This window comes from Cyprinus carpio, chromosome A12 (genome assembly GCF_018340385.1).
Source record: "Cyprinus carpio isolate SPL01 chromosome A12, ASM1834038v1, whole genome shotgun sequence".
In the NCBI taxonomy this organism is placed as follows: Eukaryota; Metazoa; Chordata; class Actinopteri; order Cypriniformes; family Cyprinidae; genus Cyprinus; species Cyprinus carpio.
Window position 1 is genome coordinate 12153253 of NC_056583.1, and position 19041 is coordinate 12172293.

The following is a 19041-nucleotide window of genomic DNA, read 5'->3' on the forward strand; positions in this document are numbered from 1 at the left end:
GGAACAGACAGTGAGGGAGGGAGAGACAGAGAGAGAAAAAGAGAAGGGAGGCCAAATGAGATTACAAGCAATAGAAAAGGGCTAGAGGGTTCACTTCGACCCCTACTGTGCATGAAGGCCAGAATGAGCCATCCCTGTGTGCCTCTTACCACCCGGCTCCCACGGACGCCCCATTCACACGCCCTTTTGACTGTGTCATGAAAGCAGGCTGAAAGGGAATCTCCCATCTTTCCCCATCATGAAGGAAGAGAGGTGGAAGGCAGGGGGAACTCAAGAGGGGGATGAGGAGACCATGAAGGAGACGGACAGTACGAGGTGAAGATTAGGAAAAAGGTTCTCTGCTTGTGTTCAGCTTGGGCTGATGGGTCCTGACTGGATTTTTTTTAAACGCTTAGGAATATTTTGGCATAGTGGCTGGTATGAGATGTATGTGTGTTTTGTGTATGTGTGTCACAGGAGGTGGGGGGGTGCTCCTTTTGGGAATGCCAGCCCCTGCTCTGGGCAGCGCTGAACTGGGCTATGGGGTGCGGGGTGCTGGGCCCTTTTGTGTTAGTAATACGGTGTGACAACATAGAGACAAAGGAGGATTCATGGACCCAGCAGGTAGCGGGAGCTGCGCTCTTCTTGGCCCTTAGCCAGGGCTCCTGGGGCCCAGAGCTCACAGTTCTCTGTTGTGGTGAACCCAGCTGGGCCTGCCAGAACTAACTGGGCCTCCTTCTGGCCGCAAAACCCAGAGAGGTGCGCGCCCAAACACAACCTTTATTAAAAAGGACTGTTTGTCTATGTGTGCGGACATGAACTTCCTGCAAGAATAAAACAAGAATACCAGGGGTGAGATGAGTCTGCAAATTCATGAGAAACAGCTAGACTGCAACAAACGTCCATAATGTCTTAAAGACCCTGTGAAACGCTTGTCAAACACAGTTTTTGGTTCAGTGTTTATGCATTTCCTGTCGAAATAGGAAGTTTGAGAGGGACATATTCAAAGGGATTAGCCCTCAATAGCATACGGCTTTAGTTACGTCACACTCATGAACCATAATTTGCTACTTGCTATTCAGTTGGATTATAGATGGTAGGAGTGACATTCTCATTCTAAAGAGCATCTAACTGGACAAAAATCTGTGTAGTGCAGAATGAGTCATCACTATTTTCCTGGAAGAGAAAGACTGAAAGTTTTAAATGTGGACATCTGCTAAATGCTAACTTTGTTCGTTTTTCAGGACTATGCTAACATATACAGTAAAATATGTTCTATGTTCTATAAAGTATGTTCTATAGTATGCATATGTATTATGAATGAAATCCAGACCCCACAATTAGTTGTCCAATGATATTTAGAACCCCATTGACTTATACTGCATGAGCAAAAACAGCTGAAACATCAAAATACATCCAAGATTTTGCTCAGGAAGACATTTAAAGAAGAATGCTGGAGAGTGCATGGACAGAATTACAAAATTATTGTTCTAGAATGATAACACGTTACCATGACATCCATCATCTAAACACAACATTGTGAACAGGAGCTGTGTTTTGGTCACACATTACCCACAATACACCAGCATATTCAATGTGTGTGGGCGCTCCTTTAGATAATCTTACACCATTATAGGCCTTACGGATCCCTGACAAACTCGGTCTGAGAACCACTGTCATTAGAGGCACTTAAATGTTTGGGGTGATGTAGTCATATGGGGTGGTTGGGTAGCAGTTTTTCCTGTAGGGACCAAGAGAACTGGTGAGCCACAGTAAGTGTGCGGTGATTGTGAAACGATGGTGTCTGGTTACATAATAAGCTTTTGCATTCAAAGGGGGCGTAACTCCATCTCTCAGAACATGCCTTCAGAAACCAAACACGCAAACTTATTGCTGGCTTTCACAAACGTGGCCGCGGGGCTTGGACGGGTGGGAGAATGGGGACGAATGGGGGCTCCCGAAACATTATCCAGAGAGAAACCAGCACACCTTTGAGATGACACAGTGCCAGTGAAACCTCAGGCTGCATTAGCCACAAGTGACATGATCAACAATCGTCCCAGTGCTGTCAGGGACGTTTACAGCGCAGCACTCAAATACCTCGTCAGTATATTCCAGAGCTCATCACAGAAAATGATCCATGCCCTGAAGTCACAGCACAGATAGATGAGAGACTTTTGGGAGGGCCACAGTTAAAGAGGCAGGGATCTCCTTCAAACCTTTTACAAGAGCCTCAGGATAGACTCAGCTCCAAAACAGAACTGTCTAAATACATGGACTTCATAACTAGGCAGCATCCTAACTGTCATGGTACCAGAAATGACTGATTTGGAAGTCTCTAGATATGCAGCAACACCATGTGCCATGAGTTCAGCACTGGAGACTCTTGAAGAGTTTTGAAAAGTTACAATAGCTGTGCTGCAACAAGCATAAATATATAGCGCACTTAAAATAACTAAGTAAAATAATCTGTTTTTAGTATTAACTTTTATTGATACTTTTTGCTAGTAAATGAAATATGACTTTATTTATAATAAATATCTCTCACACCTTGTCCGCAATATTGGATTTTTTTAATGAGGTCATTGCAGTGCATTCTGGGACTGCCTTCTCCAATAATAAAATACACAATGCTGTTTTTCACCCAAAAATTTAAATTCTGTCATCATTTATTCACTCTCATGTTGTTCCAAACTTGTATGACTTATACTGTAAGTAAAACAAATCAGTATTTTTTAATTATTATTATTTATTAGAAAACTTACTGTTAAAATCTCTGCCAGGATATTATGTGTTAAATTTACAGACATTTTAACTATAAAACACAACACAATTCAAGGTGTCACTTAAAATACAGTTAAAACACTTAATACTCAAAATATCATCTTTATGAAGAAAAGTGAACTATCCCTTTAAAAGGCAACATAACTAAGCAACTCTCTAGGTTTTGGAGAAGGACATGTGTCTGTCAGAGCAAGGAAAACTTATAACCATAACATGAAGAAATCTTTTTCTTTTCTTTAGCCACAAGAGAGTCTGCGTTTGTTCATGCGATTGCTTCAGCTGGAGTGGCATTTGCAGTGACCCGTTCATGTGCAGAGGGGACCTCCACCATGTGCGGCTGTGACTCCCATCATAAAGGTCCGCCGGGAGAGGGATGGAAGTGGGGTGGCTGCAGTGAAGATGCAGAGTTTGGGGTTTTGGTGTCTCGAGAGTTTGCAGATGCTCGTGAGAACCGACCAGATGCTCGGAGTGCTATGAACAGACACAACAATGAGGCAGGACGGATGGTAAGAGATTCGTGATCTTTCTAACTGATTTCAAATGTAATGTTGATGGAAAATATTCTATGCTATTTTTCTGAACAATTCTGTATGTACACTACATTCAAAGGTTTGGGGTAAGACTTTTTTAATTAATACTTTGATTTAGCAAGGATGCATTAACTTCATCAAGAGTTACAGTAAAGATATTTAGAACATTACAAAAGATTTCTATTCGAGATAAATGCTGTTCTTTTGAACTTTTTTATTCATCAACAAATCCTGAAAGAAATTTCTTACTTCAAAAATTCAAAAAACGTTGATAAGAAATGTTTCTTGAGCAGCAAATCAACATGTTAGAATGATTTCTGAAGGATCATGTGACACTGAAGACTGTAATAATTATGCTTTGCAATTACAGGAATAAGTTAATTTTAAAATATATTAAAATTGAAAATCTATTTGATGATATCCTCATGTTTCAGAATATTACATTTTTATTGTGTTTTTGAACAAAATGCAGCCTTGGTGAACATAAGAGACTTCTTTCAAAATAATAATAAAACCCCAAATTTTTGGACTAACTTGTACTGGACACCTTCTTATATTTAACAACTTTTGACCCCAATTAATTTCCAAGGCATGACATTTCGGTGTCTACATACTTAAAGCCTTATTGTGTATTTCTTTATTTAAGTATCCTTGTTTCTCCCCCTACTTAGCACCAATGGATATGATCGCCACAGTTTTGCAACTTAATACTGTGTCCTCTCTTTACATGCCGAAGGGAGACATATATAACGTGAAAAGAGAAAGGCTGAGAAAACACACCATATCTGTGAAATCACACAAAATAATTGCTGCTTTCAAATACTCCATTTGTCATTGCTGGGACAAACAGTTAGTTCCGTCCCAAATTCACACGACTGGCTGAGCAAAATGTTGTTTTTGTCCCAGCCGGGCCATTGAAACAGATTGTGATTCCAGTAGTACCACAGAAATTACACACTTCACCTTTAAGCCAGCAGGTTCATGATAACCAAACAAAGAACAAAGCTGTACTTGTGCCGCTCCTGGGTGGGTCCTGCCCTACAGTTCACAAAGGTGTTAATGCACCGCACATCTGTCAAATATCTCCTGATCCCTTTTCCGAGAGACTTTCAACTTTAAAACTGGTGTTTTCATGAGAAATTACCGGGTAATTACCTCTCTTATCCTTTCATGCCTCTCATAAGTTGCATCTGTACTGAATTCGTGACACTCAGTTGGTGGTTTGGAGAAGGCAGGGAGTGCAGAATAACACTGGGGTTCAGGGTTTAGCCCGTCACTGCTGCTGTCATGACTCAGAATTGGAGTCTTTGCGCTAAAGGTGCTTAAGGGGCAAAAGGCAAGACCACACTGAAACAGAATGCCGCTTTGATCAGCGAGGGACCACAGGAGCAGGCACTGAGACAGTCGGCCCTGGCAGGACCCTCGCATACTCCATTGTTTCGACACAGCCTGAGGGACCTGCTCAGGGACCAAAGAGTTCGGGACATGATGTCAGCGGCCCCAACTAGACCCTAAGGGACCTGCAAACACCTGCCTTCCATCGCAGCAGGGGAATTCTGAAGCTAAATATAGAAAGTGAATTAAGGTAAACAAACCAAAACAAAGACATATAGTGCCTGTGGCGAACTCCATTAAGCGGGACTTCAGTAGAGAATTAGCCAAGAAATGCAAGGGCCTGTCTGCATGCTCAGCACCTGAAAAACACCTGTGGCCTGAGCCTGAGAGCATGCAGAAGAAGTTGCAGTCCAGGTTGTTGGAGTCTTGATGTAGATCCTGCTTTAAAAATCTGCTTTAGAAAGGACAGGTTGACAACACAGGCAATATTTAGCGATGCCCCACTGATGATATGCAGCATGACTGCAATTGGGATACTGGTTTTGTGCTATAGTTCTTCAAACAGGAAGCAAGCAACATTTCACACTAAATTTGCTCACTTATGGCTGTTGGTAAATGGATAAAAGAAAAGCATCTGGCAGAGAAAAAAGGAAGAAATGCAACTGGCATTTTAAGTGGCTAAAATCACAATAATTTAAAAAGGTTTTGTTAGATAACAGCAAACTAATACCAATTTCCAATGTTTTCTCTTTTTCAGACCATCCTGGAAAACATGCACCTGCGCTGTAAGTGCCATGGACTGTCAGGCAGCTGCGAAGTCAAGACCTGTTGGTGGGCTCAGCCTGACTTCAGGCTGTTGGGGGACTACCTGAAAGACAAGTACGACAGTGCTTCTGAGATGGCGGTGGAGAAACACCGGGAATCCAGAGGCTGGGTGGAAACACTACGGGCCAAATACGCCTTCTTCAAGCACCCCACAGAACGAGACCTGGTATACTACGAGGGATCGCCCAACTTCTGTGAGCCGAACCCAGAGACGGGATCATTTGGCACCCGCGACCGCGTCTGCAACGTGTCGTCACACGGCATCGAGGGCTGCGACTTGTTATGCTGTGGCCGTGGCCATAACACACGGACAGAAAAGCGCAAGGAGAAATGCCACTGCATCTTCCACTGGTGTTGCTACGTCAGCTGCCAGGAGTGTGTGAGGGTCTACGACATGCACACATGTAAATAAGTGCGGGAAGAAAACGATCGGTGGACATTAAAGGATGGAAAGAGAGAGAAAGAGAGAAGGAGAGACTGAGAACACACACAAGATAGTGGCACTTCTGTGGTAGAACCCTTTACTAATGTGCCCTTTTTGATCTACATGCCCCAAAAGATGCCCATCGTGAGCAGCATAGTTACTACTGCCATTCCTCTCATTCTTTTTTTGTGGCACGCATTATTTCTGCAAAAGAAAAAAAATCCTTGTTATCATTCAGTCTCCTGTAACACCATCTCTCTGATCATCTCACCCTACTGCCCAGGGGCCAAAACACGATATGTTCAAATACAACCAGTGACACTAGGCACACATTAAAGAACAAGAGAAGGGGGGAGAGGATGACGAGAATCTCTCGGTTAACTACTGAACGCTGGGTCTTGAAATATGCCCTGCTATACTACTGAATCCAATGCAATGCCCATGTTTTCCCTCATGATCTCCCGAGGTTTCCCAATTCAAGGACATATTGTACACTCCTACCATATTCCCTATAATCATATATGTTCAGATCATGGAACATATTGCTGTTTGCTACGTAAAAACTCTGGTAATTTGCTTTACAGCAGTTTTGAGTGATGCAATTGATATATTAGCATAGAATGCTTTGGGTACAAACAGGAAAAGGAATCATGTATACCTTCCGAATTGTTTTGCAGAACATGTTCATGCAAAGCCATCGGTAACTCTTCTGGATGAGTGCAGGACAGCTGGTGAAATGCATGACAGCAGAATGCGACGACACACTGGGCTCATGTGCACCCGACCAGTAAAATTTGCACTTACAAAACTACTAATGAATATACTAATTCTAGAGATTACGATGATTATTTTTTAACATATTCTTTTTGATAAAGCTCCTCGTATATGACTGTGAAGGCTCCGTTTCAACACTTCCTTGATGAGAAGTTTGCGTAGAGGAAGGAGAACAAGTGAGCAGGAGCAGGATAGTTAAGGAAAGAAATAGGAGGGTAAATAAAGGAGGGAAGTGGCAACCCAATTTCATGAAATAAAAACGCAACAATTTTGCAAGGTGGTGATTTTGTATTAATTCGTACGATTTGATACGTAGGAAAATTTTCGATTTTTTGGAAAAAAGAAAGAATTGAGGGTCCATCCCTAAACCTAATCATCAGTTGGGCATAAGCAGATCATATGAAAACGTACGAAAATCGTACACATTTATACGAAGTAGCCACCAATTTGCAATTTATCATGAGAGTGTGTTGCAAGTGGAGGACTGCTGTGGGTTCGAGTGTGTGAAAGAAAGACCAGCTTCACAAAGCTGCAGCAGACTAGCAGAGGTTTCCATAGGACATGTTCTGACAGTCCCATACGCTTCCCATTAATTAAGTTTAACTACGCAATGCTAGTTTCACATTCACACGATCCCTAAGGAGCCCTCTCACCAGTCACATCTACACTCCCTTTTCCATTTCTCCTTCCGCTATATCCAAAGTTTTGTACAAAGCCTTTAAAAGTTCATAATTCCCTTTTTATTTTATAATCTGAAAATGTTATGTTTTTATAAATATTATTTATTACACAATGTATATATCTGTATGACTGAACTAAGATTATATATTTGAAGAACAAAACAGTCTCATGATTTTGCTTTTTAATATAAGACTGACTCTTGCTTTGCTGATGTATTATGCTGTGTGTAGCCTCATTTATATTAATATATAATATGGATAACAACACTTTTTAAAAAAAAAGATATTTAAAATAAAGCATAGCATAAAAATAAAAATACTGTGTGACATTGGCACGCAGCTAAATAAAGGGTTCAATCTACCTGATCACAATCATTTGATCCTCTTGTCTGCATCTACTCTGTCATTCCAGCGCTGACATCATCCTGCAGGTTTGATGATGATGTTGTCTCCACTACAGTAACGTTAGCTCCACTTAATGACAGAGTAAACCATGACACAATGCACATTACAAATAATGACTGAATAAAGCTGACTTCTTTTACCTGTTCATGCAGATATTACTCAGTCGGTTCCTTGCTGTATGCACAGGTCAATTTGAGAGTTACACCTAATATAAAAAACACTAACAATGTGAAGGCAGCCAATGTGACAAGACCTGATTACACAATCAAATCACTGGATACTTCTAAAATTAGAGAGGGTGCTCTACCCTTAATGCACATCTATTCTGACTAGATATTTTTGTCCTGTGCATTGTTATGGCCATGTGTCAGTCATTGCAATTCTCTGAAACTTTGTGGCCTATACATGGCTGTTGGTCCTGTTAGCAGCACGAAAAGCAAAATTTTATTCCAATTCTCTGAATGGCTTATATTCTGCTAGCCAAGAAAGCACGCAAAGAGCACTCCCTTATTTATAATATAATAATGACCCCTTTTATCCACAAAACCAGAGTTTAAACTTGCAACCATGCATTCATTTAAGTTGTGTTAATGAGCATCATAGCTCGTTGGAGAGAAAAACCAGTAAGAGAGCTTAAGCATTCTGTCTTTTTAGGGGAGTACCTTGTGACATCATGTCCTGTTTTTGTTTCATTTAGATGTCCTTGGTCCTTATTGGGTTCATATATCGGACCAAGACCCACTTTTCATGGGTTCTCGAGCCACTTTTGTGTGCACACCAAGATTCAGATGGCAACCTTCACACTTATTCAAATGAACCAATCAACAATAATGGCAGTCATTTATTGCAATCCTAACACGGCATTTTAACTACGGAATCATTGAAGACAATATTTCATAATTCTATTTAACAGGAAAAATGATTGCATTTATTAATTCTTTTAAGGGTCATGCCATGATAAGCACTACAAGTACTAGTGTGTGACATGCAGTCCAAGATCCAAAATGTACACAAAACACAAATTCTTGTGACTTGAAAAAATGACTTTCACAGTTCAACAGTAAGTTATAATGGGGTCATAATGTTCTTCTTAAATGTTCTGAGAGAGAAAGCATGCGTATGAAAGATATAACAAAGATAAAGAAGAGGAGAATTCAAGGCCAATGTGAACTATCTTGGCACTGTTGGCAGAGGGGAGGTAGTTCACAATGATTAAGGCCACTATTAAGTTACCCATTACTGAGACTAAGAGCTTTGATATATTCCTGACATGAAATGTCCAGAGCCACATAAGAAGGACGGATAGTTCCCTTTAAAAGTACCCTTTTTTTTTGGTCAGAAATCAATAAAAGCAATGAACAAACTGCAACAATATACTGTCATGCAAAGGCACTGGAGTGAGCATTTCAATATTGTTGTCAGTTCAATATCAGTTATTGGCAGGGACTAAAATGTTAAGATAATTTCATTTGTTAATTAATTTGTTAAGTACATCCATGACAGAGAAAAGCGAGCAGAGGATTTGGCCCAGTATGGTCAATTTTAGGAGTAAGGCATCGTTGACAGGAATGGTTCATGCCAGTAAATACATATACATATGATACATTTTATATATATAAACACCTTTTAGGTCTTCATATACATGCATGTACTATTTCAAAATTCCTGATGTCATAAGACATCTGAGGCACTGTACAAATATGAGACCCTGTGCACTTCAAGGAGCTAGTGTTGAACAGCGGGAAGTCTGTAGTTGCCTTAGAAACATACAGTACACTATACTTAAGGAAAGTGAGGGACAGAGACATATTCTGTAGGTACGTCTGCTCTCTCTCAGTCTCTCAAGTGCACCCAGGGTTCTCCTGACTCCTTTAACTGCTTCTGAAAGATATGGTAGAAAACACAAACAGGAATCCTTATAAAACAGTGCACAAGTAATACAAATGGATGAAAGCTAAAAAAAAAAAAAGAACAAAAATGAAATCAAAAAATCTTATTTTCTTAATAAATATCCCTGGTGTCATTTTGGAAGATTTAACAATGTATATTATTTAAAGCAGCAACAACAACAAAAAAGTATTTAAAATATGTCTCTTATGTTCATCAAGGTTGCATTTTTGTTGACCATAAATACAGTAAAATATTTTCAAATGTGGTGAAATCAGTGTCGAATCATCAGTGATGTTTCCATGGTTCATCCAGTGTTTCAGGTCTTTCAACATCATACAAACACCTTCACCCAGGTGACCCAGTCGGGGGTGATCAAGCCCCGATCAAGCCCGTCCCAGCAGCGCATGGCCACAGATCATCCCTTTTTATCCACAGCTTTTGCGAGACCTCAAATAGAATGATGATATCATGGTTGCAAAGATATTTCTGTGATGTGTGCTGGTAATTTCAGCTGCTTCTCCAGATCAACCAAAAGCTGACAGTCTCGTGATGTATGAAGAAGGCCTGCTGGAGCTTTGTGCTGCAGTGTTGGCTGCTCTCCTTCTTTCACAATCTGTATTTCCTTTCTAGCTTATTGATGGTACTTATGGCCAAGGTGAAACTCTCCACTACTGCCTTTAGAACCTGGTCAAGGGCCTTTGGGCTGTAGCTCAGGATGTGTTCTAGTGACATTAGAGAGGGAGCAGGAAGGAGTATCAGCCTTGGTTGATAGAGAGGTTCGCTGGGATTGGTAAGGCATCACAGACAGCTTGGATTAAGAATTTCATGCACTGCAGCTCTGCTTGCCAGATGTCAGACCATGTGAGCCTCCGTTCCATTACACCTTCCCATCTCATCCATGCCCCTCTGTGCCTCATAACGGTCACCCTGCTTATGTGAATTTCCTCCACTGTCGCAATCACCTTCACCTGCATGAGGTATCGCCTTCCCTTGCGTGGTGTTTGGCTGTAGTTTGGCATTGGGGAAAGTACTAAGCCCTGCTCTTCCACAAGCTACTGCCCCCACCATACCCTTGTGCCTTAGTCTGGACTCTGCTACATCCAGCTCCCTTGAGGCTCTCCACTTTCTGCCAGTATGGACCTCAATCAATGCCAGCTGCTGAGATCGCTGGAGTCTCATTTGTCACTGACGCGGGAGACCATGAACTCCTCTGTGATGCTGCTAAAAGGGAGTTGCAGGGTGTTGTTCGTCCCATACAGAGCTGTTGTACTCAAGCTGCGTGGAAGACCGAGCCATCTGTGGAGATAGCTGCTAACTTTCCTCTCCATTAGCTCGACTGATGCAATCACTACGTCATATTCCAGCAGAGGCCATAGAATCTGTGTTAAATCATTATACAATTTGGCAACCATGTTCATGGCAAATGCAAAAAGGATTACTGAATTTGTGCATCCAGTAATAATACCCTTCTCCAGACAATGCCAACTTGATGTTACAGACCCAGACATGACTCTCAACCTGAAGTTGTTACAGTAGTCCAGGATGAGGTCCATGATCTTACTGGGGACATGGTGCCTGTTCACTGCAGTCTCTACTAACTTTTGTGGTATGGAACCATATGCAGTGCCCAAGTCAAGTCAACTGGGTGATTACTCCAGTGTGCTCAAGACAGCCAGGCGTCCCAGGATCCCTACTTTCTGCACTAATGTATCAATGTAACGCAGAAAGACGGTCATCTGCTTGGACAGAACTCTGAAGAAGGTTTTGCCCTCAGAACTGAGCAGCGCGATGGACCTAAATTGCTCAATGTCATTTATCCCTGTGATGGCAAAGCTGAATTTTCAGAAGCCATTACTGCAGTCTTCAGTGTCATATGGTGCTACAGAAATCATTTTAATATGTAGGTTTTGCAATGTTGAAAACAATTGCTTACGTGTTTTTTTTTTTTTTTTGGTGGGGGGGGGGTGAAAATTAATATTTTTTATAAATTTTACTGTCACTTTTGATCAATCTAATGCATCCTTGCTGAATAAAGGTATAAAAAAAAAAGGTATATGCCCTCCACTTCTGAAATATTGTGCAAACAAGGAAAATGTAATTTCAACAATAATTTTTTTTAATGTCATTATACATTTTTTTTTTTTTTTTTTTTACAAACCATTCAAATCCCAAAGGAAAAAAATAAATTTCAGCTGAATGCTGAATATTCTGTTGTAATATTACATAAGTTAAATGCATTACGATTGCTATTTGTGATGTTGTCTAAGTTTTTCAGTATCTGATAACCTCTAAACTGTGCACAGAGGATGAATGAGAATATTGAAATACTGACAGTCAAATGTAAAAAGTGAGGCTTGGTAACTACATGTCAGTCCTACCAAATTAGCCTTGTTTGTCATGTTACTCCCCTGATCCCGAGACTACATGGCCACATGTTTATCAGAGCCCAACCTGGAGAACATGAACAACATGTTATTGACAACAATCAATGATAAAGAAAAAATCCATTTGAAGCCAACCAAAAGATGGACTTACGCTCCTTCTTTCAGTAGTGCCAAGAACTTGTTAACTCTGTATTCCGTAGGCATCTGAAAAATAAAACAGTAAAATACCCACATGAGAGGTGAAAAATGGAGAACAAATGAAATCAGAAATGAAAAAACTGGGGTTTGTTTTGGCTACGCTGCTGTAAATTCCTTGCAAGCCCCCTTTTCTGGAAAGTTCTGAGATGTTGAAAAGACAAAAACCTTGTCAGCTATGTAAAGCCTGGAGGGTTCGGAGGGGCCCTGAGTTTGTCTGTGAGGAGTTGTGAAGGGGCGGCAGTAAATGGCTGTCGGGAAGGGGAAGTGACAAGACTAGTGATAAATCCAGCATGCTGGCATACCTGTTTCACCCAAGACAGCAATTAGCCTTAGGGGAAGTCGTGGCCTAGTGGATAGAGAGTTTGACTCCTAACCCTAGGGTTGTGGGTTCGAATCTCGGGCCTGCAATACCACAACTGAGGTGCCCTTGAGCAAGGCACCGAACCCCCAACTGCTCAACTGCATAAATGGCTGCCCACTGCTACGGGTGTGTGTTCACGGTGTGTGTGTGTTCACTGCTGTGTGTGTGCACTTTGGATGGGTTAAATGCAGAGCACATATTCTGAGTATGGGTCACCATACTTGGCTGTATGTCACGTCACTTCAATTGTGATAGACAAGCCAAATCCTGATCTCCTTGCATACTAATTTTGTTTGGTGATGTTTTAAGTGAAATTTCCATAATGGAAAATAAAAAACAATACAACCCAGATTAATTTTACTGTACCGTTAATTGCCTTATGATTTGATGAAATGTCTATGGAAAGATTAATTAAGAAGCTGCACAGGTTTAATCTTAGTGATGAACTCAATTCTGCTGTTAAACTTTCCTTTATAGACTAGAATGTGATTTAAGGACAGAGGAGAGCTCTGAGGAGGGAGATGGCACCAAGGAGAAAAATTAATGAAGGTGTATGCAATAACTTTTCAGTTGCCTGGGGCTGTTGGAGAAGTGGAAATTACTGAAAGAATAGAGGGAATGGGAGGAAAACGCAGTGTGGCTGTGTGCAGCATGTCCCGGCAGACTCGGTCTCATTCCTCTCTCAGCGCTGCCACATTACTGCATACCACTTCAATTACACAGCATCCAGCACAAACACCACTGCAACTCCAATTATGCCACCACAAAAACAAGACAACACTAACAAACACGACTATAATTCTCATTAAACAAGACTAGCAATAAACTAGAACTAATGGCTTAAAATGTTCCCAAAAAAAGAACCCAGAATATTTTCTAAAATACAGGTTTTCAAAAGACCCAACAATGGCATAATAAAGCAAAACAGTGACTGGCATCTTTTTCAGTGGCTTTGGTTTTCAAAATGGATTTCAAAAATGTCTTCAATAATGAATTCTAACCAGCCTTGCCTGAGATGAATCACATCATCAAAAACATCAAAGTAAAAAACGGTTTATGTATATATTAAAATTGTAAAGCTCTTTTGTATTTTAATTTATTTTAAAATGTAATTTATTCCTGTAATGGTAAAGCTGAATTTTCAGCAGTTATTACTCCAGTCTTCAGTGTCACATGATCCTTTAGAAATCATTTATATATAATTTGGAGCTCAAGAAAGATTTCTTATTATTTCACAATAAATTATTCTGTTACATTAAGACAACTGGGATTTTTTTTGATGAATAGAAAGTTCAAAAGAACAGTATTTACTTGAAATATAATTTTTTGATTTTGCTTTTTGAATAAAAAGCAATATTTTATCATATAATATATTTTGTAAAAAAATTTTTTATAATTTTAATATTTTATAATATATAATATATGTTTGTGTGTGTGTGTGCGTGTATATATATATATATATATATATATACACACACATATACACATATATACATATATATATACATATATATACACATATATACACACATACATACATACAGTACATACACACACATACATATATATACATACATATATATATATATATATATATATATATATATATATATATATATATATATATATATATATATATATATACACACTAAGGTATTATGCAGCTAACATTATTGCAGGATTTTTTGAACACAGTCTGTTTTGGCAGGAAAGTGAAAGGCTTCAATCAACTCCAGAAGCAGTCCATATACACCAAATTACATGCAGATGAGGAATATGGAGTTCTGTTTACTTGTGTGTGTGTGTCTGTGTGTCAAGAGAGAAGGTGCATCTGGAGGGGCTTGTTTTCATTCTAATGCCATAAAGTAATTAAATTTGACATTGACTCAAACCGCAAACGATTTCACAGGAAAAGCTGTGACTCAGGGAGTCGTCTAGACAGCCCTCAGGGTGAAAAGGTCTTTCTGCGTCTCACCTGCAGTGACATCTCAATGAGCATCTGCAGCTTCTTAATGCCGAGCCACACGGCTTGTCCTTTCACCTTTTTTGCAATAACTGCTCGCTCTTCTTCCTGGAAGCCCCCGAGAAGCTGAACCACACAGAAGAAAACAAAAAAGTCAGTTGAGGCCTAACAATCAAAAACTATGGAAATTATGAAATGTACTTCTAAGATTTAATGGGATAGTTCACCCAAAAATGAAACTTCTATAATCATTTACTCACCTTCATGTCGTTCCAAACCCATAAGACATACTTTCTTCTAAAAGATTCTTGAGAAATGTTTCAAATATTTTTACCCATACAATAAATGCCAATGGGGTCCAAAACAACATTGATCTCCCACTGACTTTCACTTTATGGAAAGTGCCACATTTTTTCAAAATGTCTTGTTTTCCACAGAAGAAACAAAGTCATAGTGGTTTTGAACAACACGGGGGAGTATAGGATGACAGAACTGACATTTTTGGGTGAACTATCCCTTTAAGATTATTTGCTTAATGTTAATGAGTCCCCAGAAACATCTTCTACAAAGTAGATTGCTCCATTCTTTCTTCAAGAACCTTGTTTTTCTGCCCCTCAAACCTATTATAGTGGCTCCAAAACATATGTGGACACCTAGTTCCTTGGTTTCAAATGATAAAACTGTAGATTTACCATTCGTTATCTGCAATGCAATGAAATTATTTTTTCATGAAAGCGATGACAACAGCCTGAAATAACAGTCAGAAAAATCTATTTTTAAATGGAAAAGAATATTGAACCTTTATATGAAATATAACCTAGAAATGTTTTATATTTTGCATCATATTTGATATAATATATATGGGCTTTTAAGGCCCATATATTGATATAGTGAGTATATGGTTCAATTCCAGAGATATGGGGATCTCAATGCGGCTTGATGTCCAAATTGCTGAAAATTACCCATCTTCAGTGGTCAAAAACTAAATGAGGGTAACTTGGTTTTCATCCACTGAAAATGGGTAAAATTCAACAAATCAGACATTGAGTAGCATTGGACTCCCCATATCTCTGGGATTGAACCATCTAGGACCTTAAAAATGAAGATTTCAAAAGAAAAGTGTATTAAGAGCCAGAATTTAAAATGATATTGATATATCTTTAATATTTATTGAGTTGCACAGCACGCAAACATTTAAAAAAGAATATTTATGGCACACAGACAGGTCTGTTCTATCCAATTGTTTTTTTTTTTAAAAAAGAGGGAAACAAGATACATTTCTAGTTTCAATATTATTTGTTATTCAGACATTTATATTTAAAAGAAAAAAGTATCAGCTGAATTAGCGCTGTGCAAAAAAAATTATTTTTCGATTAATCGTTTTTTTAAATGACGTCGATTCGATATTGATTCTTAAAAGATGTGAATCGATCTTTTCTGGTATTTATTTCAGTAAACAGTTAAAAGAAGATCTGATTAATTTGAATCTTTTCATTAGTCTTTTAGATGTCACCCTCTTATTTACCTTGCACAATGTTACAACAGAAAGCCTGTCACTCATTCAGTGCTTATCATGGCGGAGATACTATTGACAAGAACCAAGAACAAAGCAATATGGGCAATTTGCAATGCTCAGGTAAAATTCTATAGTAATACTAAAAATCTGCGGAAGCATTTGACATCACGCATAAAGGCGCCTAAAGGTGCGTAAAGGCGTCGTCTCACTATGATATGAATACACGAATTTCATCCCCAGCTGCTCTGAGAGTCACTTCATTAGCATTTTACCATTTAATTTGACAAAACTACCGTCATATCATAAACACAGCAGCTACAAGTCCCTCACGGGTAACGTGTGGGAATAAAGTTTTAGTTTAAGTTTAGTTTACTGTCAAAAATATATTACTATTTAGCAGTCTTAAGACTCAATGTAACAAAAATGCTACTTCTACTACTACTAATAATAATTTTTCCATTTTTACCCCCGTTAATTGTCATTATGAGTTGAAAATTATCATTTTGACCCCCCTCTACAAAATAGTGAATTACTCTATATATTTTTATTTTAAATGTTTCACTTTCTTCAGAAAAAAATATAAACAAATCAAAAATTTGAACCAGGGACCTTTGGTTGAGTTGAAACGGAATATTGCAATCTAAAAGTTATTCTTATATTTACTTTATAAAAATCTGTCAAGATTTCACAGCAAAAGACATTTTTACAATTATACTACAAGGCCTTTTACTTGCTAAAACAGTACTAACTATCACTCAGATGACAGAAGTCATGTAGTAGATTATGTACAACAGCTTTTTCAGAAAGATTTGATTATGTTGATATAATGTAGAGGCTTTAAAAATTTATGTATCAAATATAGTACACTAGGCTTTATATCCTTTTGGGGCCACTGTACATCTCTTTTATCTCTTAAACTCTTTGTGTTTCTGAGAGCCTCACCTCCAGGGCCTCCATGAGATGTTCTCCTCTAGAGATGTTAGGGATGTGGATAGTAGTGCTGAAAGAGTCCAACATGCCCATCTCCTGCAGAACATCCTTCCTGCTAGTTGTGCCAAGAATCAGCAACTTACGACCCTGCGGTATAAATACAAGCAAACGTGTGTCAAGTGATTTATGGTAATACTTTTTAAAACCCTAAAGGTCAAAATTTCTCATTGGAGAACTTTCGAGATGTGCTACTACAGCTGTGCTATGGTGACTATCTACGTGAAGTAAAGAGGTGGGCCATTCCCAGAGGCCCCAGCGAGCAGAGGGGATTATGGGTCGCCCCCCTGTGGTGCCCAGTATATGCTAGTGCATGCAGATGAGGAGCCACACAGGCAGCGGGCCTGCCAGGTCCCGGCTCTCTCACAAACTCTTTCTATCAACTCACCCAAGACCCGGCTCCCCGCTGAGTGCTGCTCTATACAGTCCTGATCTGGAGGAACAGACCCTCAGCTATTCAAAACACCTTACACACACAGCACAACACCGATTCCTGCCCGACAAACACACTCACAGCCACCAGGCAGGCTGACACAACAGTAGCTTTTTGGGGGACCTGTACACTATGAAAAAAATGGACTCAAAACTTGAAGGAAACATGCTCACCAAGGCTGCATTTATTTAATCAAAAACACAGTAAAAACAGTAACGCTGTGAAATATTATCACACCTGTTTTCTATTTGAATATATTTTAAAATTTAATTTATTCCTGTGATGTCAAAGCTGAATTTTCAGCATCATAACTCCAGTCTTCAGTCTCACATGATCCTTCAGAAATCATTTTAATATGCTGATTTGGTGTTCAGTGGATCATTTCTTATTATTATCACAGTTAAAAAATGTTGTGATGCTTCGTATTTTGTTGAAACCATTATTTTTTTTCTTTGATGAAAAGGTCTAATTTGATATAGATTTTTTAATTTTTCAAAAAAAAAAAAATTAAAACAATCTTACTAACCCCAAATGTTTGAACAGTAGTTACATAAAACTGGACTATTTAATAAACACTATGATTTTTGACTGCTGTTTTGCTTTTTAATATGTATTTATTACATATATAAAAATGAACTAGCCTGCTGTTTTTAGCCAATAAGTTTAAAATAGTTTACTGCTCACTAGCTAAAATGCTGAGTCAAGCACGTAACTGTCATATAATATGCAAAATTAGACGACAGAAACATTTTATCACATATTAACTTTAGCTCAACGAGTTAATTCATTGCTATGAGTTCATTGTTAAAACTAATTCGAACTTTTGTCAATAATTGTATTTATTTAGGACCACTAGGAATCCCTCACGGACCACAGTCTGAGAATCACTGGTTTAGGATTATACTTGGGGTTCGAGGTTTTAAAAAACCCTTACATTAAGGGTAAAATAATAAATTCTAAAAAAAATTCAAAATAATCATAGCAGACTAAAAGAACTGATATGTCTATGAACAAAGAACATATGTAGTGAGTTACTCATTTGCAGTTAAGAGTGTCTCTCTTTTGATGCTGTCTACTGGTGAAAAGGAGGTGCTGCCCCCTGTCTGTGGATGGCAGTATTACAGGCCGGTGTGAATGTGCAACTTTCTCACCCGAGGAGGAGGTTTCTTCAATAATACCAGCAGAGCCTGCAGCACCAGGTTAGAGAACCGTGGCCCAATGGGAACAAAATCTGTGGAGTGGAGAAACATCAGAGATGAATTGACAGTACTGGGTAAGTTTGGTATGTAGACAATCCATTACATTGTACAGAGAGAGGACATACTGTAAGTCCCCTCCGAATCCCTATAAATACTAAATAAATAGGTACACACAATGAGCACAGTGAATCTTTTGAACAAATTATCAGGTTTGACAGGAAGTGCATCATCCTCATTGTGACGGACTCACCCAGAAGTCTTTCTATATCGTCCACCACCACACAGCTCAGTTGGGACTTGTAGGCATCCTCAAAGATCTAGAGAGATGAAAACCATAAACCCACTATTAAAGGCCAGCAGCGGAAATATCACAT

The 19041-nt window shown here is 39.1% G+C and overlaps 2 protein-coding genes across 3 annotated transcripts in view; one reads left to right on the forward strand and one right to left on the reverse strand.

The window, feature by feature from the left end:
* Nucleotides 1-8861, forward strand: part of wnt3 (wingless-type MMTV integration site family, member 3) — a 22887-nt gene extending 14026 nt beyond the window's left edge. Inside the window, exons 3-4 of the mRNA XM_019113280.2 lie at nt 3004-3269; nt 5386-8861. Of these exons, the coding sequence (XP_018968825.1) occupies nt 3004-3269; nt 5386-5865 (746 nt within the window). The 3' untranslated portion in view covers nt 5866-8861. The remainder of the gene's footprint in view (nt 1-3003; nt 3270-5385) is intronic.
* Nucleotides 8565-19041, reverse strand: part of LOC122147000 (vesicle-fusing ATPase-like) — a 24762-nt gene continuing 14285 nt past the window's right edge. The window contains exons 16-22 of one of the 2 annotated variants that reach the window (XM_042767568.1): nt 18918-18984; nt 18620-18699; nt 16991-17125; nt 14545-14658; nt 12162-12214; nt 12005-12077; nt 8565-9617 (exon numbers count right to left, since the gene is read on the reverse strand). In XM_042767568.1, coding sequence (XP_042623502.1) covers nt 12047-12077; nt 12162-12214; nt 14545-14658; nt 16991-17125; nt 18620-18699; nt 18918-18984 — 480 coding nt within the window. In that variant the 3' untranslated portion in view covers nt 8565-9617; nt 12005-12046. The remainder of the gene's footprint in view (nt 9618-12004; nt 12078-12161; nt 12215-14544; nt 14659-16990; nt 17126-18619; nt 18700-18917; nt 18985-19041) is intronic. The other variant, XM_042767569.1, reaches the window with a different exon arrangement.